The 22,250-nt window shown below is 39.8% G+C and overlaps 1 protein-coding gene across 2 annotated transcripts; it reads right to left on the bottom strand.

The window, feature by feature from the left end:
* Nucleotides 1–696: 696 nt before the first annotated feature.
* On the bottom strand, nucleotides 697–11,526 carry LOC115150845 (transcription factor E3). Of its 2 annotated transcripts, XM_029694573.1 has the most exons (9): nucleotides 11,117–11,525; nucleotides 9,442–9,653; nucleotides 9,068–9,292; nucleotides 8,337–8,432; nucleotides 5,870–5,981; nucleotides 5,603–5,653; nucleotides 5,396–5,471; nucleotides 5,062–5,209; nucleotides 697–3,127 (listed from the first exon to the last, which is right to left on the bottom strand). In XM_029694573.1, exons 2-9 carry the CDS (start codon nucleotides 9,631–9,633, stop codon nucleotides 2,681–2,683), a joined length of 1,347 nt encoding a protein of 448 aa, XP_029550433.1. In that variant the 5' UTR covers nucleotides 9,634–9,653; nucleotides 11,117–11,525; the 3' UTR covers nucleotides 697–2,680. The 2 variants fall into 2 exon arrangements, with proteins under 2 accessions (XP_029550433.1, XP_029550435.1); XM_029694575.1 differs by lacking the exon at nucleotides 8,337–8,432 and having other exon boundaries at nucleotides 11,117–11,526.
* Nucleotides 11,527–22,250: the final 10,724 nt, after the last annotated feature.

The following is a 22,250-nucleotide window of genomic DNA, read 5'->3' as shown; positions in this document are numbered from 1 at the left end:
ATGAATGTGGTACCTTCAGGCGTTTGGAAATTGCTCCCAAGGATGAACCAGACTTGTGGAGGTCTACAAATTATTTTCTGATTTTCCCATGATGTTAAGCAAAGAGGCACTGAGTTTGAAGGTAGGCCTCGAAATACATCCACAGGTACACCTCCAATTGACTCAAATTATGTCAATTAGCCTATCAGAAGCTTCTAAAGCCATGACATAATTTTCTGGAATTTTCCAAGCTGTTTTAATGCAGTCAACTTAGTGTATGTAAACTTCTGACCCACTGGAATCGTGATACAGTGAATTAATCTGGCTGTAAAAATTGTTGGAAAAATGACTTGTGTCATGTACAAAGTAGATTTCCTAACCGACTTGCCAAAACTATAGTTTGTTAAGAAATTTGTGGAGTGGTTGAAAAACGAGTTTTAATGACTCCAATTTAAGTGTATGTAAACTTCCGACTTCAACTGTACAATCATTTCCATGACAGAATTTAAGACATTTTGGACTGATCAATGTAGACATTTTCAAATATATTGTCCTTGTGATGTACTTGTCTGTTAATGTTATGCATTACCTCATGTTTTATGTTTTGTGTGGACCCCAGGAAGAGTAGCTGCTGCTTTAGCAGATACCAGTCTGAGAAAGCAGTGGGTATGCAAGGCAAGGGTGTTTGGAACGATGAAGCCCAACCATTGAGACACATTGCACTCTGAAAACCCTTTACTTTGTCCATTATGAAATATCATGATCAACAAGAAAAGCATGGAACTGAAATTTCATCACTGTAGTGAAAAGCATAAAACAAGGGCAAAAGTTTTCTAATGTTTTATTTTGGTTAAAATAAAACATACCAGAAAACAGTAAAGAGTGACAGTGCTTAATATTGCCGAGTATAGAAAACGCAAGAAATTCAATACACTTTCAAATATAATTCAAAGCGGCCAACAACAATATATTCCCTTTAAAGCTGTTAAAGGTTTGTGTTCCAGGAAACGCAGAACCATAAGTGAAAATCAGAACAGCAATATATATTTTTCTAAATGATTCAAAATAGAGGATCTCATATCAAACCACAGCCGCAGTTCAAGTAACACTAAACTGCAATAAAAAAAAAAAACATTCAGATAATCAGACATATTGCATTGTTTGAGTTTGTCAAACATTTCTCTTTTTATGTTTAAAAAAAAATAAAAGCCTGTTAGGAGAATAAACTCTGCATCCATCTTCCTTGACATGGAGGAAAGGCACAAATGTTTCAACAGTGAGAAGCATCAATTGACAACACATAGAAAAACAGAGTTCCAGACGTGTAAACAGATCCCTAACATATACTGCTAATGAACGTACTTTTCTTTGAAAAGCTTGTCAATACAAATGAAAGAGAGACTGAGAGCTAGAGGAGTGATGCACACTAACCATGCACGGATTTCAGTCTCTTGGAAAAACATGTGGAATGTTACACATTTTCAGATTAGATGACTCAGAAAAAGGTAACTTTATGTCTAGAGCTAGAAGTCTATGTGACAAGGCCTTGGAAAATCGCTATATACATCTTAGTCAACATAATCATATTATTATCATCACAAATTACCATATGATCGTCTAAGAAATATACTACATAGCCCAGTACCTTTCTGCAACACACACAGCATGCAGTGTTTCAGAGATTAGTGGCAAACGTTAAAGCTATACTTCCATTGACTATAAAAAATATATATATAATGCACCCGTATAAAGACTTAAATCTATGATCATTCTGTGAAAGGTGGCCTGCTTTGGCTGACTAGCTGCAGCAGCTTTTGCTTTACTTCTATATTCATTTTGTTCATTGTAAGTTCAGTTACATACCGGCTGTACAGCCATTCAACAGACAAAAGCTTTTTAAAAATGCATAGACAACAGGAAAAGGTGCAACAAACATGTTTTGAAAGTTCACAAATATTTTTAAATGTAAGATACAGTAAATATATATTTTGGTTTTTAGAGGTTATCAAATCTTTTCATATCACAAACTATGTGCCTTATATATTTAATAAAATATCCCTTTGGTACATTTTGTTAGACAAACACGAGATCTGTAAAATGCATTCACTTGTGTACTTTAAGCTATACAAATCCTGATTTTCAACTAGTCAAAAAAAAACAACTAAATTCAATAAAGCACCGGTTATGTAGTTCATGCCAATTTCACTAAATAGACAAGAACCTTTCCACAAAAGTTACAAAGTGCACAAAGTATATACTCTACAATGAAGCAATAATATACTGTACTTAACTAAACCACCACTCTATTTCCTCTTTAATGTCTATGCAGGGAAATCTTGGTTGAGTTGAGGCTTGCAAGAAAAAGTTTTAATCAGTGTCCATATCCTAATTGTACTATGTTCCATTTGAAAATGATTGCATTTATCATTGATAGTGTGCTGAAAAAAAGGGGGGGTTCTAAGTTCAGGGACCAATATTAACTTGGTAAGGGAGGAAAGGATAGCCATTTATTTTGGACTAATGCATGATTCAGATCAAAGTCATTTTTTGTGAAACCATTGGCTGTTTGTTTTAAAGCAGAGTCCAGTGCCATTAGCAGTGTTCTAGCTCTTATTTTCCAGTGCTCCTCCTCCTTTCCCCAACCCTCTCATTACCCAACTCCCTGGTCTCTCTCTACCAGTTTGACCCCAGTATGTCCCTGCTACAAGTCCTCCTCCATACTGAAGCTGCTCCTACGACTGCTGGTCTTTGAGGCACCTGGTGACACGAAAAACAGTGGGTCCACCCTCTCTGGGGACAGTGTGTACCCCTCGTCCATGATGATATCCCCCAACCCCACGTCTAGGTACAGCCCAGCATTGGACGGGTCATCCAGCTCGGTGAAGCTGACACTGCCCAGGTCCAGGGGGCTGCTTATGTTCACAACCACAGGGGAGTCAGAGGAAGGTGGGGAGGAGGTAAGGACAGGCTGCGCCATGGCTGCTGCCCCCAGGCTGAGAAAGGTTTGGGAGCAGGCCTCTCCAGCGCTGGGCCCCAGTTTATGGTCTCCCTGCTGAAGGTGCTGCTGCTGAAGGAGGGAGGGGTCTGAACTCAGGCCAGGGGACATCGGGCTGGAGAGGCCATGGAGCTGAGCCTGCATCTCCAACTCCTTCACATAAGAACAATAAAAAAATAATCATCATCTGTAAATATATTGTATGATAACATTTCTAGATTTTTTCTCCTTATATTCATGATAACTATAGTACCTTCAGAAAGTATTCACACCCCTTGACTTTTTCCATATTTTGTTGTTACAAAGTTGGATTTATATTGATTTAATTCAATTATTTTGCCAACGATCTACACAAAACACTCTGTCAAAGTGGAAGAAACATTTTTACATTTGTAAAAATAAAAATATATTAAATAAAATATATAAACTCAGTGACCAGTTTATTAGGTACCCTCATCTAGTACAGGGTTGGACCCTTTGCCTCCAGAACAGCCTGAATTATTCAGGGCATGGCATTCAACCGTTGCTCAATTGGTATCAAGGGACCTGAAGTGTGCCAGGAAAACATTCCACACACCAGTACATCACCGCCACAAGCCTGTCTCGTTGACACCAGGCAGGATGGGTCCATGGACTCATACTGTTGACGCCAAATCCTGACTATCAGCATGACACAACAGGAACCGGGATTTGTCGGACCAAGGCAAGCCAAGGCCACGTGACTCACGATCTGTAGGAGTGATCCATTTTTGTGAATGGTGTGGATTCAAAAAATGTGTGATTACATTTAAAAAATATATATATATTTAAGAATCACCTTTGGCAGTGATTACATATATGAGTCTTTCTGGGTAAGTCTAAGAGCTTTGCACAACTGGATTGCACAATATTTGCACATTATCCTTTTTACAATTCTTCAAGCTCTGTCAAGTTGGTTGTTGATCATTGCCGCTTAACAGCTATTTTCAAGTCATGCCATAGATTTTCAAGCTGCTTTTAGTCAAAACTATAACTAGGCCACTCAGGAACATTCAATGTTGTCTTGGTAAGCAACTCCAGTGTAGATTTGGTGAATGTCTCCCAGTGTCTGTTGGAAAGCAAACTGAACCAGGTTTTCCTCTAGGATTTTCTGTGCTTTAGCTTTATTCCGTTTCTTCTTATTCTAACAAACTTCCTTGCCGATGACAAGCATACCCATAACATGATGCAGCCACCACCATGCTTGAAAATATGAAGAGTGGTTCTACGTGATTTATTGTGTTGGATTTGCCCCAAACATAACACTTTATATTCAGGACATAAAGTTAATTTATTTTAGAGCCTTATTGCAAACAGGATGATTGTTTTGGAATATTTTTAATTCTGTACATTTTTATTCTTCTTTTCACTCTGTCAATTAGGTTAGTATTGTGGAGTAACAACGTTGTTGATCCGTCCTCAGTTCTATCACAGCAATTAAACTCTAATGGTTTTAAAGTCACCATTGGCTTCATGGTGAAACCCCTGAGCGATTTCCTTCCTCTCCAGCAACTGAGTTAGGTAGGACATCTGTATCTTTGTAGTGATACACCATCCAAAGTGTAATTAATAACTTCACCATGCTAAAAGACATAATCAATGTCTGCTTTTTTATTTTTACCCATCCACCAATAGGTGCCCTTTTTTGTGAGGCATTGGAAAACCTCCCTGGTCTTTGTGTTTAAAATACATTGCTCGACTGAGGGACCTTACAGATAATTGTATGTGTGGGGTACAGAGATGAGGTAGTCATTCAGAAATAATGTTAAACACTATTATTACACAGAGTGAGTCCATGCAACTTATTATGTGACTTGTTTAGCAAATTTGTTGCCATAACAAAGGGGTTGAATAATTATTGACTCAAGACATTTCAGCTTTTCATTTTTAATTAATTAGTTAATTTTGAAAAACAATTCCACTTTGACATTATGGGGTATTGTGTGTAGGCCAGTGACAAAAAAAAATCTAAATTTAATCAATTTTAAATTCAGGCTGTAACAACAAAATGTGGAAAAAGTCAAGAGGTGTGAATACTTCCTGAAGGCACTGTATGTCCAATAACTGACCTGGATGCGCAGCATCAAGCTGTGGTTAGCATGTTCCAGCTTCTTCTGACGCATCTCTACCTCCTTGGCTCTCTGCTGCTCCTTCTGCAGCTTCCTGATGTAGTCCACCGAGGCCTTCAGAATGGTGCCCTTATTCCAGCGCGCCTCCCTACAGCCATGAGAAAAAGAGAGAAGGTTGTTAGAGAGGAATATCAAATCTGATACAAATTGAATATTGCTTTTCATTCCCAAAATGTAAAATCTGATTGAGATTTAATTTGTGTCAATACCACCACTGATCAAGTCATCCAAAGTAAATGTCCTGAATAAGAGAAGAATAACGACACAAACTCACGGGTCATTTGACTTGGGTATTATGGCCCCCAGCTCCGTTATGCGGTCATTGATGTTAAACCTCCGCCTCCTCTCAACTGTCAAGAGAAACAATGGGGAAAGAGATTTAGAAATGAAACTCACTGCAACTCCAAGAGGAACAAGAGCTGTCAAGCATCATATAAAGAACAATACAGAATTGAGCAAAAATAAAAAAGGTATGACTCACTGAGGTTATGGTTGTCCTTCTTCTGTCTCTCTTTCACCAGCGCTTTGGTATCTGCATATTGAACATAACATATACTTGAGGTGCTGCTGTGCAATCTAAATATCCAGTCTTACAATTTAACAAAATGGAAAGTTACCTAGGACATTACATAAGAAGTTTATAATCCCCCCCCAAAAAAAAATTATTATCTCCAGAGCAATATAAAATAAGGAGGAACTGGACAGTGAGGATCATGGACCTAGTAGAGGGAAAGGAACAAGGCCATACCAGAGTATTCCCTTTTAATATTGGTCAGATCCGCAGGGCAGGAGTTGCTGACAGTGAGGGTAGGTGCTGCCATTCCAGGACTATGGTATATATCCAGGAGGTTCCCAGGGAGCTGTAAGAGGCAAGGGAAACCACTGCATTAACATCAAAGCAAACAAAGTTTAACACTGACAACCTGGACAAGCTTCCAGGACAAACTATTGAAACATAAAAACTCAACTCAATATATTTTCTATTGTCATACGTTTTCTTGTTCTACATGTATCAGAATACTCATTTAACTGTCATAACTTTCAAAACAGGCTGTCTCGTAGCCGTCGGCGATCAGGAGGAACTGACTGCAAACTGGTGTCGTCTGCAAACTGCAGTTGTGTACAGGGAGTACAGGAGCAGGCTCCGAGACTGCTGAATAGCTAACTCTAGTGGTCTCCCAACAGAGACCTGCACCTTAGAAACTATTTGCACTGACTACCCACACAAACACACACTCAACGCTGCCGTTCTATTGTTACATTTTAGACAATTAGCAGATGCTCTTAACCCTAATTGCTCCTGTAAGTCGCACTGGATAACTGCCTTTCTCAAGGGCACAGAGATTTTTCACTTAGTCGGCTTGGAAATTCAAACCAGCGACCTTTCGGTTAGGGGGCCAACACTAACCACTAGGCTACCAATAAACTATTTATTCCACTGTGTGATCCAAGTCACTACCCACTTTATATTTGTAAATACAGTGTAATACAGTCCATTATTACTATGCATACTATCTCTCTTATTACTTGTCATTTTTGACTTGACCCTTTGTTATTATTGTTATTGACTAATGTACAGCCTTGTTGAGGGAGTTAGCACATAAGCATTTCACTGCGCATTTTATACCTGCTGTAAACTGTGTATGTGACAAATACAATTTGATAATGGGAATTCAACATCCTATATTTCCAATAACTCAAATTTGTATCTATCCTGGTAGAAGTAGAACATTTTTAAGATAAGCTACATTGTAGTACTGTACTATATTTGACCTTTAATGACTGTACACAAGGATACTAAAAACCATACGGCAGGTTGGCTGGCTTATATGGAAAATAATTTCAAGCAAGTCATCACAATTTATTACAAGCCTAATACCTTGTTGAACCTTCAATGAAGGAAAAGTTATCCAAAAGCATTAACGCATTTGAAACAAATCTGACATGTGTTGCGGTAGGCTATAAATCCTTATAAATGTGAGAGAAATTGCTAAATGTCTATTCCCCTTATTAAAACCTCTTAATAAGGATTGGCCCCCTTTTTTTTCTTCAATTCGCCTAAAATGACATACCCAAATCTAACTACCTGTAGCTCCGGCGCTGATGCAAGGATATGCATATTCTTGGTACCATTTGAAAGGAAACACTTTGCAGTTTGTGGAAATGTGAAAGGAATGTAGGAAAATATAACACATTAGATCTGGTAAAAGATAATACAAAGAAAAAAAAAAAATTGTACCATCATTTTCGAAATGCAAGAGAATATATTATTCCACCCAAGCATGTATTATTCCATCCCAGGTGCAATTTAAATTTTGGCCACTAGATGGCAGCAGTATGTGCAAAGTTTTATACTGATCCAAGGAACCATTGCATTTCTGTTCAAAATGTTTTATCAAGACTGCCCAAATGTGCCTAATTTGTTTATTAATAACTTTTCATGTTCAAAACTGTGCACTCTGCTAAAACAATAGCATTGTATTATTTCACTGTAATAGCTACTGTAAATTGCAGTGCCGTTAGATTAACAAGAATTTAAGCATTCTGCCAATAGCAGATATGTCTATGTCCTGGGAAATGTTCTTGTTACTTACAACCTCATGCTAATCGCATTAGCCTACATTAGCTCAACCGTTCTGCAGAGGACCCACCAATCCTGAACCAATTTTAACATGGCCACTTTGCCATGTGCTGCCAAACAACACGATTGATTTACCTCAAAGTTCTTTCTTTTCTTTTCATGCTCCTGAAGCAAAACCAAAATCCCAATTCTCTGATGCGGAACGCAATCTCTTCAATCTCTTTCCCTCTAACAACTCAACTGTTAAAAACGTATTTTGAGCACCCTCTGAATTGTCCACCATTCCAACTTCACATACTGCCATGCCCTGCATGCGTTGTCCTCCTCTCCCATTTCCCCTGGTTGCTACCCCACCCAGACAACACTGGCCTGACGAGTCTTAGTTAAGTGCCAGAAGAGTCTTAGTTAAGTGCCAGAAGAGTATGTTTACTCCTACAGCACCAGTGAATTCCAGTTTGAGAAATTCAACCAAGACAAAACAGATATAGCAAGATAATTCCAAAAATGATAGGCTAGTTGTTAATTGAATTCCACTGCATAATTGTCACTAATTTGACAGATCCATACATTTGTCCATACTTGTGTTTTCAGATTAGCCCAATTGCAAAATACACATTTCCAAATGTCCACATACTGTACTAGGCAGCTGTAGACCCAAGTCAATTAACGTCATGAAGTCATCATTGAAACTTGATTCAAGGCTGATGATGTCGTCAATTACGCCATCTATCTGGAAAGACACACAGACACCCAACCAATGCATAGAATAACTTAGCTTTACATGAATAGAACTGCTAATAAAATATTTTTTTTTTAATGTGGAAAGTTAAAGGACAGCTTGAATTTAACTGTATTACATTACTTACTTGAAATGTATATATATGAAAGGTACAATGACACAAAGTAATTATCTTGCCCTAATGAAGCATGATTTCAAAAGCAAAGGCATGTGTCTAAGAGAGGTGCAGATATAATTAAGCTGCCAGTGTAGTATTTAACAGCAGACTGCAACTAAGCCAACAATGGCAACATGACAAGAGGCATTACAGAACAAACAAAAAAGTAATTAAGTGATCAGTAGGTTAGGCTTTCAACCTAAACTTTCATGGAAAATATGTCTGGGAATAGGCAATGAGAAGCCATTCAATTGTGAGCTTTATCCATGGACTTCCCATAGCTTTATTCCACTTAGACTAACCAAAACGTCTGTAAATTGCGGGAGTTTAGATTTGTAACTAATTTGATGCCTGCCGCAAAAGGCAGTAGGTCCATACAAACTGTAGCATGATAACATCCCACTTAAGACAACAAGCCAAAGTGAGTGGTGTATTGCAGTGTAATGCGGTCTTCAGTCATACCACATACCTCCTCTTTGTTGGATCCCAGGTTGAGTAAAGCCATTGGGCTGTTTGGAGCACTGAGGGCTGTGGGAGTCATCTCAGGTGCAGAGCTAGACGGTGGCAAGGGAGATACACCTAGGATTTGAGGAGCCACCTTATTGCCGAGGGTGGTGGAGAGATACTCCTTCACCTGCTGCCTCTGAGACTGCTGGATGTGATACTTGGTGGGGTTCTCCAGATGGGTCTGCACCTAACGGATTTAAAGAACATGTCAGTCAAACAGCATGCAACTTGTAACATGCCAATTTAGTATGGAGGTTATAAGCTACCATTTCATGATGTGGCATGCCATGCTAGTGTAGTTCCTCTGGAGAGAAGCCTTTAGAAGTGGAGTCTCACCTTCAACACCTCCACGGGCACCTGTGCGGGTGGAGGGCGAGCAGCCATTGGGGGCAGAGTGACATAGATGGCAGGGGTGGAGTCAGTTGCCCTGAGCTGAGCCACAGAGTCCTGCTGCTGGGCCTCCCGTCTCTCTTGTTCCTGGGCTTGTTCCCGCATCAGCTGCTGCCGAAGCAGCACGCGCGACGACATGGCTCAGTTTGGTTGTACACCTCCATTCAAACAGAAGAGAGAGGTAAGAATATATACATGTACGATATGGCCTGGCTGTATAGGCCTACCTCATCCTCAGATAGCAAGCCCTGGAAGTCAGACTACTGAACAAGATTATATTTCCAACACCCAGATGAACCAGCAGAATAAATTGAAATGGGATTTATTTCAACATTCTCACTTGCTGGGCTCCTTTCATTGATCCTGCTTTGTGGTAAGGCATGCAGTCATTGGTGCAGGGTCTCATATGGTTAGTTCGCTTACTCTAGTTCTTCCTGACCAATGACTTAATTTATGGGCCTTACTTCCGTCAACCCCTTTTGGCTCCAGATACATGCCCCCAGAGCTGTGGTATTCAAACTTGTTCAGCGGGGACCCCATTTTTTTCCAGTCAGAGTTTCTGGGGACAGCATTTTTTCCACCCAAAATCTAATGACTCAACAAATAACCTTCAATTCATTACATGTTCATCAAAGAAACCAATAAATACATTTACTCATTAACATTTTATTTTTCAAATGATCTTTATCAAAAACGTTTGTATATTGCCCCTTTAAAAAATCTGTACTCTAAATGTTGTTACACGACCACGACTTTGAATACCACTGCCCCAGAAGCAAAAGGTCAGAACAGCCATGCCAATAACTTAAAGAGCATGGATATACTGACAAGATACACGTCTCTCCGCCCTAACAATGGGAGACGTTGTCCACAGCGGCGCGGTGGGCTGTCTAGTTCCCGCCTATCCCTTCTTAAGATTGGTGGATACGTCTCATTGTAATACTTAAAAAAAAATATTCGATGAGGGTTGTTGGCGTCAACCGCCGGTATTCAACGGCGAGAAAAGACACTATGCTACTATCCTCATGACATCAATATGCATAGCCATCTCCGATAAACGTTTTCACCAACGTTGCTTATATCAGCACACTCGTAACAACTTAAACATTACAAAACTTGTATTCGATCAAATAAACCTCACGTAGCAAATAAGTCATTTATTTTTTGTTGACCAAATTCGACACTCATTGACCTCCATACAAAAACAACTTCCTTGGTGGGCGAAAGGAGGGACAGATTTTCCGACGAGTTGGGCCTCTCGCTTCCTCTCTGCTGATTACAAAACATATTGAGTCCAGTTCAAGAATTTAACCATCTGTAATGGAAATGGAATTCACCCCAACTGTTAATCCGATTAAAGCCTGTACACTTCAGTTTTCTTACTCCTTTTCTATTAAAAGGCAGTGGATAGCTAGACCATGAGGTTGGCTAGCTAGTTACACAATAATGACGACTTATGTAAAGATGTGTGGACATACTAGCTAGCTAGCTGCTAACGTTACGGAGAAACCAGCTACGCTTCCAAAGTGTTGGACAACAAACAAGACAAGTTGGTCAGTGTGGCCACTATAATACGATTGTGTTACCACTTCAACACTTTAAAAACAAGACAAAAACATACCTTTACTTCAGTTCAAATAATTCAGAATGAGGCACCTGTGTGTGAGCAGCAGTAGCCAACGTTAGCAGGGAGTTTTTTTTGGGGGGGGGGGCAGGAAGTTGTCAAACTAGACAATTAGTTTGTCAAAATAACAACTGGAGAATTCGTGTTCCCTGTCATGTCTGCATTTAGCGTGACATTTAGAATTCTGGCGAGCTAAATACAGTATCTAACTAATAATGTGCCAATTGCTGAAAATGCCTCCAAAACAATCGATTCCCCCACTCCTTGCCCGTCTACTCCCATTTCCCGGTGTCAAGCTTCAATCGACTCCTACGATTCAGTATTTTTGCAACGACTAAAATATTTTCCGTAGTCTCCTTCGAAAACACAAGCTCTCGCATCTTTCACAGCAAAGAAAGAGCGAGTGAGAGAGATGGGAGGGGCACAGCTTGTGATGTCGGCCACTAATCAAATAAAATAGTATTAGTCACATACACGTTATTGGCAGATGTTATTGCGGGTGTAACGAAATGCTTGTGCTTCTAGCTCCGACAATGCAGTAATATCTAACAAATTACACAACATATACGCAATACACACAAATGTAAGTAGGAATGAATTAAGACTATATACACATAAGGACAAGTGATATCAGAGCAGAACCAACTAAGATACTGTAGAATAGTATAGAATACAGTATATACATATGAGATGAGTAATGGCAGATATGTAAACATTATTAAAGTGACTAGTGTTCCATTCCTTAAAGTGATCAGTGATTCCTAGTCTATGCCTATAGGCAGCAGCCTCTAATGTGCTAGTGATGGCTAGGCAGACAGACAGAACTGTGCATCAGTAATCAACAGATGTAAGCTATAGCAATGCTGCATTTAGCAATTTCTTGGCCTACAATGTCTTGAGCAAGTTCACTAAAGTAAAGTAGGGGTTATCAATGAGTAGGCTGAGCTATTCAACACACAATAGACCAAACACACACTAGCGTTTTTTTATAGCGAAGAGAAAGAGGAGCAGGCGAGGGATCAGAACCGTGCGCATAGGCTATATCTTGGTAGTCTGGTAATCTAGCAATGCCTCGTAAATTCACCTAAAGTATATAATAGGTTATCAATATGTACGGTTAAGCTATTCTTCATAGCGCCAGTGAATTGAAGTTGAACATTGTCAAATGCATCAGTTTAATATAGTGTAGGATGCCACCCTTCCAACAAGTCAGTTCGTGAAATTTCTGCCCTGCTAGAACTGCTCCAGTCAACTGTAAGTGCTGTTATTGTGAAGTGGAAATGTCTAGGAGCAACAATAGCTCAGCCATGAAGTGGTAGGCCACACAATACCTGTTAGGAGCTTATTGAAATGGGTTTCCATGGCCGAGCAGCCGCACATAAGCCTAAGATCAACATGCGCAATGGCAACCATCGGCTGGAGTGGTGTAAGGCTTGCCGCCATTGGACTCTACCTGCCCCAATGCATAGTACCAATTGTAAAGTTTGGTGGAGGAAGTGAATACCGGAACAATATTTCTAACATAATGTGGGATATGGTCAATGGGGAACTATGGAAAAAAGAATGTAACATTGGTTTTCATTTTGTGATGTCATTAAACACTGTATGGATGAAATACTTTAACTTGGAAAGTATATCCCCTTTATCAAGTTTCCATCCAATACGTTCTGCATATGAAAAATGATGAAAGTATTTTTGTTAAGATCAGATGTGATTTTAGGACGTATAAGAGAATCTCCTATAAAAACTGTAGCCACGGCCCGAGTGAGGTCGGAGAGCTTGTCAGGCGAACAGAGCTGTCCCCTTTGGCCAGATTGCATAAAAAGCCTTGGTAACGAAATTAACATTAGACCAGGAAACGAGGCGTTAGCTACATGTTTGAAATGGTTAAAACTTTGAACCTCAACACAAGGTGAAGAAATAAACTCACCTTCCTTTAGACCAGAGAGACGACGAGCTGCAGCTCATGTCCATAGTGGTATGAATCCTTAACCTTGAATAATCAACGAGGGAGAAAGGACAAACACCCCTCTGAGACAATCACTGGTACAGCTGATTAGCTGTCCTGAGTCAAATATCTTGAATTCTTCAAACCATCCCATCCTACTACGAGTCTCAAATCACCCCACTGGAACCATCGGCACGGCTGGCTTATCTTCAAATAAGCAGCTTCAGAAGGGAATGGAAGAGTGAACTCTGTAGTTCTGTTCAGGACAAAGACACCCATACGTAAATACAGTTGAAGTCAGAAGTTTACATATACCTTAGCCAAATACATTTAAACTCAGTTTTTCACAATTCCTGACATTTAATTCTAGTAAAAATTCCTTGTCTTAGGTCAGTCAGGATCACCACTTTATTTTAAGAATGTGAAATATCAGAATAATAGTAGAGAGAATGATTTATTTCAGCTTTAATTTCTTTCATCACATTCCCAGTGGGTCAGAAGTTTACATACACTCAATTAGTATTTGGTAGCATTGTCTTTAAATTGTTTAACTTGGGTTAAATGTTTTGTGTAGCCTTCCACAAGCTTCCCACAATAGGTTGAGTGAATTTTGGCCCATTCCTCGTGACAGAGCTGGTGTAACTGAGTCAGGTTTGTTGGCCTCCTTGCTCACACATGCTTTTTTAGTTCTGCCCACAAATTTTCTATAGGATTGAGGTCAGGGCTTTGTGATGGCCACTCCAATACCTTGTCGTCCTTAAGCCATTTTGCCACAAATTTGGAAGTATGCTTGGGGTCATTGTCCATTTGGAAGAACCATTTACGACCAAGCTTTAACTTCCTGACTGATTTCTTGAGATGTTGCTTCAATATATCCACATAATTTTCTTCCCTCATGATGCCATCTATTTTGTGAAGTGCACCAGTCCCTCCTGCAGCAAAACACCCCCATAATATGATGCTGCCACCCCCGTCCTTCACGGTTGGGATGGTGTTCTTTGGCTTGCAAGCCTCCCTCTTTTTCCTCCAAACATAACAATGGTCATTATGGCCAAACAGTTCAATTTTTGTTTCATCAGACCAGAGGACATTCATCCAAAAAGTATGATCTTTGTCCCCATGTGCAGTTGCAAACCGTAGTCTGGCTTTTTTATGGCGGTTTTGGAGCAGTAGCTTCTTCCTTGCTGAGCGGCCCTTCAGGTTATCGTTTTACTGTGTATATAGATACTTTTGTACCTGTTTCCTCCAGCATCAAGGTCCTTTGCTGTTGTTCTGTGATTGATTTGCACTTTTCGCACCAAAGTACGTTCATCTCTAGGAGACAGAACGCGTCTCCTTCCTGTGACGGCTGCGTGGTCCTATGGTGTTTATACTTGCGTACTATTGTTTGTACAGATGAATGTGGTACCTTCAGGCGTTTGGAAATTACTCCCAAGGATGAACCAGACTTGTGGAGGTCTAGAATTGATTTTTCTGAGGTCTTGGCTGATTTCTTTTGTTTTTCCCATGATGTTAAGCAAAGAGGCACTGGGTTTGAAGGTAGATCTTGAAATACATCCAAAGGCACACCTCCAATTGACTCAAATGATGTCAATTAGCCTATCAGAAGCTTCTAAAGCCATGACATCATTTTCTGGAATTTTCCAAGCTGTTTAAGGGCACAGTCAACTTAGTGTATGTACATTTCTGACCCACTGGAATTGGGATACAGTGAATTATAAGTGAAATAAGCTGTCTGTAAACAATAGAATGTTATAGAAAGTGTCCCCCTTTCTCTGTCTCTTTTTTTCCCCTCTCCATCTCGTGGGAGCAAGACATATCTTGTCAGTCCACTAGGGACCTTTGTCTCATGTAAAGGGTGTATGTTTATTCTGTGTTATTATTTAGTTAGCTAGTAAATAAATAATTAAACCAATTGGTGTAGTACTGAATCATGAGCATGGCTGAGGTTTTTGCAGATCCAAGGTTACGACTGGTCAGAATGATAAAAGATAAGGTTTAATAAGATTACTGTTTATCGATGAAATAGATATATACACGTTATAGTGTTTAATTTGGGAGATGGTAACTCTAAACAACCTCTTCCTTGGTGCCCCAAATCCTAATGAGTACATTTTTACATGATTCATTTAAATCAGGTAAACAATTAAACATAGTTAGTGGATTAAATAAATAGTCATCAGATGAATGAAAGTAGGTCACGACACTTGTTTCTCTCAATAAACCTTTAATTTACCTGATCTGTGTAATCGGAATGACTTGATAAACTATTTACACCAGGGCAGTCCATACATCTTCCTGGATATCTACCCTCATGTAGGTCTGCTCATTTGGAGTGAAAACCTTCAAATGTGCAGACCTACATCAGGAGGTTTTATATCCATTCAGAAAATGAATATAAAACCATTCCAAAAGTACAATAATGACATGGTAGGCAAAAATGGTCTAATATGTTTTCTCACACAAGTTCGTTTCCCAAAAACTTCCCTTATTTACATTTGGTTGTAGGCCCCATTGTTTCAACAACATTTGAGTCCTCTGTAGGTTCAGTACTAACCGCGGGCCACAAAGACTGACAACAATAGGGAAAGCTCTGGTCCTTCATAGCTCTAAGGTTTGCTAACTGCATCATGTGTCGTGTGGCGACTCCTCGAAGGTGTGGTGGCGCCTCAGGGGGTCTTCTTATGTATTAGTAAACTGCTCACGCACCAATATTTAACAGGTGGTCACTCAAGACTGGAATTGATTAGCTTGTTCTACTGTAATCATTGGGTGCACAAATTAATCACTCACATTGACATTTGAAAGAAATCAATGAAACTGGGACCACGGTGACAAGACAAAATGTGGGCACTCTTCCTGATTTGGCATTGGAGAAATATAAGATTAATGCATAGGCCTCTCTCTCTGTCCAGTCTTAGCCTGTAATTTCTGTAGTTATCCAAGTTCCACCTGTAAGAAACAGTTTGTTTGACACAGGTTCCTTCCAAATCGAGAGTGAATTAAGTATCGCCAAGTAAAGGTTGGTCAAAAATATTAGGATCATATATTCCGTATGCACAACCTCAGACACACGCTTCAGATATGCCGGTGAGGTTCAAGTTCACATGGCACTAATGTCATTTCTGCCTTTGATATACCAACAAGTCTATCTGTACTCAAGTTTTGATATGGAAAATGTTGACTGAATTGCACGTCATGCTACCACTAGGGGATGTTTTGAAAAGGGTATGACAATATCGACTGAACAGATATCATTGTTTTTTTTTAAACACCCTGTCTTAGATGACCGTTTATTTTCAGCCATCTGAAAATGCAAAGTTCATTGCTGTCATCAGGCTATCAGAGTTCGGTAGCAATTTTGTCTGAAAAGAAAATGGTGAGAAACGGGAAATTGGATAAACTCACAGATCAACCTATCAATTACAGTACTAACAGTAGAATAACAAAAAAACAACTGACCTCAAAGTAACAAAATAGGATTGTCATGTGATCTACAAATCAAGGATTTACCCAACAAAATGTTAGAACATAATACATACCAGCTCTTTTCTGCTGTTTTTTCCTTTTCTTCCCAGCAGCCATGAGTGCTTGGCCCTGCTGAATTTCTTTTTTTACCTTTATTTAACCAGATAACTTGTTCTCAACTAGCCTCTCATTTGCAACTGCGACCTGGCCAAAATAAAGCAAAGCAGTTCGACACATACAACAACACAGAGTTACACATGGAATAAACAAACATACAATCAACAATAGAGTAGAAAAATCTATATACAGCATGTGCAAATGAGGTAGGATAAGAGAGGTAAGGCAAAATATAACATTGAAAATATTCTTTAAATCCACGGCATGGGGGCAGCAGCATCAGCTGAACCACCCGTCTTTGCCCTTTTATCTCCACAGTCATAGATCTGAACTTGTGACAGAAAAATAAAGATATATTAAGATTCAATTCATCAAAGGACTTTGAAGTGGGCCCCAGCCCAAGTTATAATACTACTGTAAAAATGAAACAATACGTGATCATCTGGGTTGTGTTCAGTATAGGGTTGTCCGCCAAAAACTCCTGACCAATTGATTGGTTGACATTTTAAATGTGTATTCACTGAACTTGTCTGATGCTTTAAGCACAGTTTGATTAAATAATTAAGACAAACTAATGACTAGAGGGAGTCCGACAAGCAATTGATTATGCCAGGTCAGGCTCAGACTTTGAGCTGTGTTAAAAAATAAGAAATGTAAAAAAAGACATGGAGTGACTAACTAGCACCCGTTCTCGCTTACCTCCCTACTGCAGCAACCACCACAGAACATCAAATTGTTTATCACGCAACATAAATTACAGCCATTTCTGACTCAAAAGTTCTGTTACCGAAATCCCTCCATATTCCCTCAACCCTTGCTCTCTTTACGTGACACATGTACGCATCGCATACGCGTGACCAAAGACCTATTTGCACGGGACTAGTATTACTAGAGAACGTTGGTTATGTAATTATTACTCCAGAATTCCCGTTATTCCAGTGGACAATTCGGATGGGATCAGCTTTCTCCAAACTGCCCCCTGTAATAATTTTCTTAAATATATATAAATTGACAGTTATGATAGAATCCTGGAGGTTTTTATTCAGTATTTATTTAAGATACAGTATTTCAACATGTACAGGTGATAACTCGATCTTGGTTCCCAAGTTTCTAAACCATACCAAACCATCTTTGGTCTAGTGTCGCCATAATATTTGAATTGAGGAAGTGTGATCATTTCCCCCCACTCATGTGCATTGATAAGCATGTATTTGATAAGCACACCAAAGACGGCATTAAAGATATGCAATAAAAGACAGACGGCACATCTAGTAGCCTATTTCATACCATAGGCAGCTGAATTTGCAAGATAACTTTTCTTTCATGTTGATTTTGGCAAAAATTACAAGAGGCCGTTTGCGCTCTTTTGAGGTCCTTATTACTGAATAGTGTCTGTTCCAGGCGGGTAGGAGTCAAAATAAGAATACTGTAAAAGATGGAGACTGGCACACTGTCAAAAAAAGGAATAATCCAATAGAGGCCTGAATGCAAAGTAAAGATGTTTTAATAAATATCATGGTGCAATCAAGGGTATAAATGAAAGGTCAAAACAAACATTTCGGCCTCAGGCCATCATCAGTGTAAATCGTCAGCACACACACCTGGCTTCTATTTAAAGGGCAATTGCATGGCACATGATCAAGCAAGAAAACACATCTGTCAAACTATGAATCAGTACCTCCTACAATAGAATGTACGATCTACATTATATACAAAAGCGGTGAGAGAAATATGAATTATTGCTTTTACATATACCATGTGAACAATTCCTCAGAATAAATAATACAGGATTGTAAGGGTAGGGAGCAAGATCTACCACTAGATGGAGGTATCGAACACCAATGAGGCAATATACCAGTTACAGAAAACACACAATAACAACTCTTAATTCATGCCTGATGGGTGGAGTTTTTAAACATCCACCTGCATTCTGTCTGGAGAAGACTAAGTTCAAGATTACCACCCCATGTGAACGTTTTATCTGCTGTATAGTACAGAACATAGTACAAGCATTACGTGCAATATGGGATTTAGGGTAATTTCTCTTTACAGGACTCTTGTGTTGTATAACATGTGTTCTTATCTATCTACTGGTTTTGCCCACGTATTGCTTATTACATGGACAATAGATAATGTTAGAAGAGCTGCATGTGAGAAACTGTGATAGTGTATTGTTTGCCAGTGGCAGAGCTGCTGAATAAGCTCACTCTTTTTGACAGGAATCCCTTCATGCCGCACAACTATGGCAGGGATAGAAGCCAATCACCTCACCCAGTCCATCATAATTTTCAATGAAAACGTGGCATTGACTCGCCCATGGATTGATGTTTTTTCCTTGTCTCAATTATGAGTTCGGCATTCGACTAGCCACATGAACGCGCAGTTACAAGCCTGCTGGAGGTAGCGGCAGGCGGACGAGCAATAGCCACCGTCTTAGTATAGCCTGAGCTGGAATGTGAAACTAACTGAAGCTAGCTAATGTCAGAAAAGCCTGTGTACATCTAGCGACATGTGTAGTATACCCCTCTGCTCTACATGTAAAGAAATGTAATGTAAAGAAATTAGTATCATCACTCAAGTGCAATACTGCAGTGTTACCGTGCACACTCAGACAATTGGAAAGAAAACATACCTTTTTGAATTCCCTGTAGTACGCCTTTCTCGAATTTTCATTTTCAAAATTGCCAAGCTTCTCTAAACACTGCATTTCAGTTTCCTGCAAACAGAACACAAAAACACTCATGACAAGCTCTCATTCATTGATAAAAAGAGCATTGAGAAAGCTGGTCTTCCTTGACTAACCAAACAGACTATAATCACACTAGTTAAATTACCCTCTGCTCAAACTCTTTGTCGCTGAAGAACATCTCTGAAAACGGCCCAGACTCCTCCTGTTCATCAGCTCCAGTTCCCTTCATGACAAAGAAGCAACACATTTTAAATACCTAAAAATCTACTTTGAACCAGAATTGCGCTATTGTCATGACAGAAATTAACAATTATAATAAAACAAATATTTATATCATGGTGCACCCTTTTTTTCTGGACTTCTTCTGGTTTTCCATACTCTTTAGGATGTCGTGCAATGGACAGCTCTGATTTTCTATTCCCTTCTTGAGCGTCAGTCAGTTGTACATCTTTTCCCTCCAATTGAAATAAAACTAACATGAGATATGGCCAATGATGTTAGCATGTCTAAGCTATAACTTAGTTGCCTACAGTATAAAAATGTGTAGTGCGTCTACTTCACATTGAGTCGAAACCTATTATTATATTGGGCTGCAGAGACCCTTCTCAGTTCATTAACTACTGTTATGTTTCTGTAAAAAAAAAAGAGGTTTTCTGAAGTTGTGTCAAGGTTTTACAGTTTATGCCAAAGTGCGATCAGCTGGCTGGTAGTTTGGTGTCCACTGATCACAACAGGCTAGCTAGTAGCTGTTATTACCAACTCTGGTGTATTGCCATACTCAGCAGCGTCGCATGTGAAATTCATATTGAATTGTATTCTACATTCTGGCTTGCAGCGCACTAGTCTATTTGAAATTGTCCGACAGTGAATAGCATGTTACTAGCTAACACCGAGGTAAAGACAGTTACAGGTTGGATATTCGATGGTTATTCGCCTGTAGTTTTCCTTACCTCCACCCACAGCAGTTAGGGACCGTCAACATAGTGACAAATCAAATTTTTAAAATTTCAATAGCTATTTAACCATTACTCCTAAAACTTTCAGAACTGGTTCTAGCTAACCCGATGGTATAGACTAGAGGTCGACCGATTAATCGGAATGGCCGATTAATTAGGGCCGATTTCAAGTTTTCCGAACAATCGGTAATCGGTATTTTTGGACACCTTTATTTAACGAGGCAAGTCAGTTAAGAACACATTCTTATTTTCAATGACGGCCTAGGAACGGTGGGTTAACTGCCTTGTTCAGGGGCAGAACGACAGATTTTTACCTTGTCAGCTCGGGGATTTAATCTTGCAACCTTACGGTTAACTAGTCCAACGCTCTAACCACCTGCTTTACATTGCACTCCACAAGGAGCCTGCCTGTTACGCGAATGCAGTAAGAAGCCAAGGTAAGTTGCTAGCTAGCATTAAACTTATCTTATAAAAAAACAATCAATCAATCAATCATAATCACTAGTTAACTACACATGGTTGATGATATTACTAGTTTATCTAGCCTGTCCTGCGTTGCATATAATCGATGCGGTGCGCATTCGCGAAAAAGGACTGTCATTGCTCCAACGTGTACCTAACCATAAACATCAATGTCTTTCTTAAAATCAATACACAAGTATATATTTTTAAACCTGCATATTTAGCTAAAAGAAATCCAGGTTAGCAGGCAATATTAGATTTTGTGGGCTATACTCGGCCTTGTCTTCGGACGGTAAGTTGGTGGTTGTAGACATCCCTCCAGTGGTGTGGGGGCTGTGCTTTGGCAAAGTGGGTGGGGTTATATCCTGCCTGTTTGGCCCTGTCCGGGGGTATCATCGGATGGGGCCACAGTGTCTTCTGATCCCTCCTGTCTCAGCCTCCAGTATTTATGCTGCAGTAGTTTATGTGTCGGGGGGCTAGGGTCAGTCTGTTACATCTGGAGTATTCTCTTGTCTTATCCGGTGTCCTGTGTGAATTTAAATATGCTCTCTCTAATTCTCTCTTTCTTTCTCTCGGAGGACCTGAGCCCTAGGACCATGCCTCGGGACTACCTGGCATGATGACTCCTTGCTGTCCCCAGTCCACCTGGCCATGCTGCTGCTCCAGTTTCAACTGTTCTGCCTGCGGCTACGGAACCCTGACCTGTTCACTGGACGTGCTTGTCGCACCCTCGACAACTACTATGATTATTATTATTTGACCATGCTGGTCATTTATGAACATTTTAACAACTTGACCATGTTCTGTTATAATATCCACCCGGCACAGCCAGAAGAGGACTGGCCACCCCTCATAGCCTGGTTCCTCTCTAGGTTTCTTCCTAGGTTTTTGGCCTTTCTAGGGAGTTTTTCCTAGGGAGTTTTTCCTAGCCACCGTGCTTCTTTCACATGCTTTGCTTGCTGTTTGGGGTTTTAGGCTGGGTTTCTGTACAGCACTTTGAGATTTCAGCTGATATACGAAGGGCTATATAAATAAATTTGATTTGAATATTAACCAGGTGAAATTGTGTCAGTTCTCTTGCGTTCATTGCACGCAGAGTCAGGCTATATGCAACAGTTTGGGCCGCCTGGCTCGTTGCGAACTCATTTGCCAGAATTTTACGTAATTATGACATAACACTGAAGGTTGTGCAATGTAACAGGAATATTTAGACTTAGGGATGCCACCCGTTAGATAAAATACGGAACGGTTCCGTATTTCACTGAAAGAAAAAACTTTTGTTTTTGAGATAGTTTCCGGATTCGACCATATTAATGACCTAAGTCTCGTATTTCTGTGTGTTTATTATATTATAATTAAGTCTATGATTTGATAGAGCAGTCTGACTGAGCGGTGGTAGGCACCAGCAGGCTCGTAAGCATTCATTCAAACAGCACTTTTGTGCGTTTTGCCAGCAGCTCTTCGCAATGCTTCAAGCATTGCGCTGTTTAT

Source organism: Salmo trutta, chromosome 16 (assembly GCF_901001165.1).
Source record: "Salmo trutta chromosome 16, fSalTru1.1, whole genome shotgun sequence".
NCBI classification, from domain to species: domain Eukaryota; kingdom Metazoa; phylum Chordata; class Actinopteri; order Salmoniformes; family Salmonidae; genus Salmo; species Salmo trutta.
The sequence above is the reverse complement of the archived record's forward strand: the minus strand, read 5'-3'. Positions and strand labels throughout refer to the sequence as shown.

Excerpts from the sequence above, each read along its gene's own strand:
- LOC115150845 (XM_029694573.1), bottom strand. The coding sequence starts at position 9,633 with ATGTCGTCGCGCGTGCTGCTTCGGCAGCAGCTGATGCGGGAACAAGCC. Across the intron at positions 9,293-9,441 it reads TGCCCGTGGAGGTGTTGAAG|GTGCAGACCCATCTGGAGAA; the intron begins GTGAGACTCCAC and ends TAAATCCGTTAG. Across the intron at positions 5,472-5,602 it reads GAAGGACAACCATAACCTCA|TTGAGAGGAGGCGGAGGTTT; the intron begins GTGAGTCATACC and ends TTCTCTTGACAG.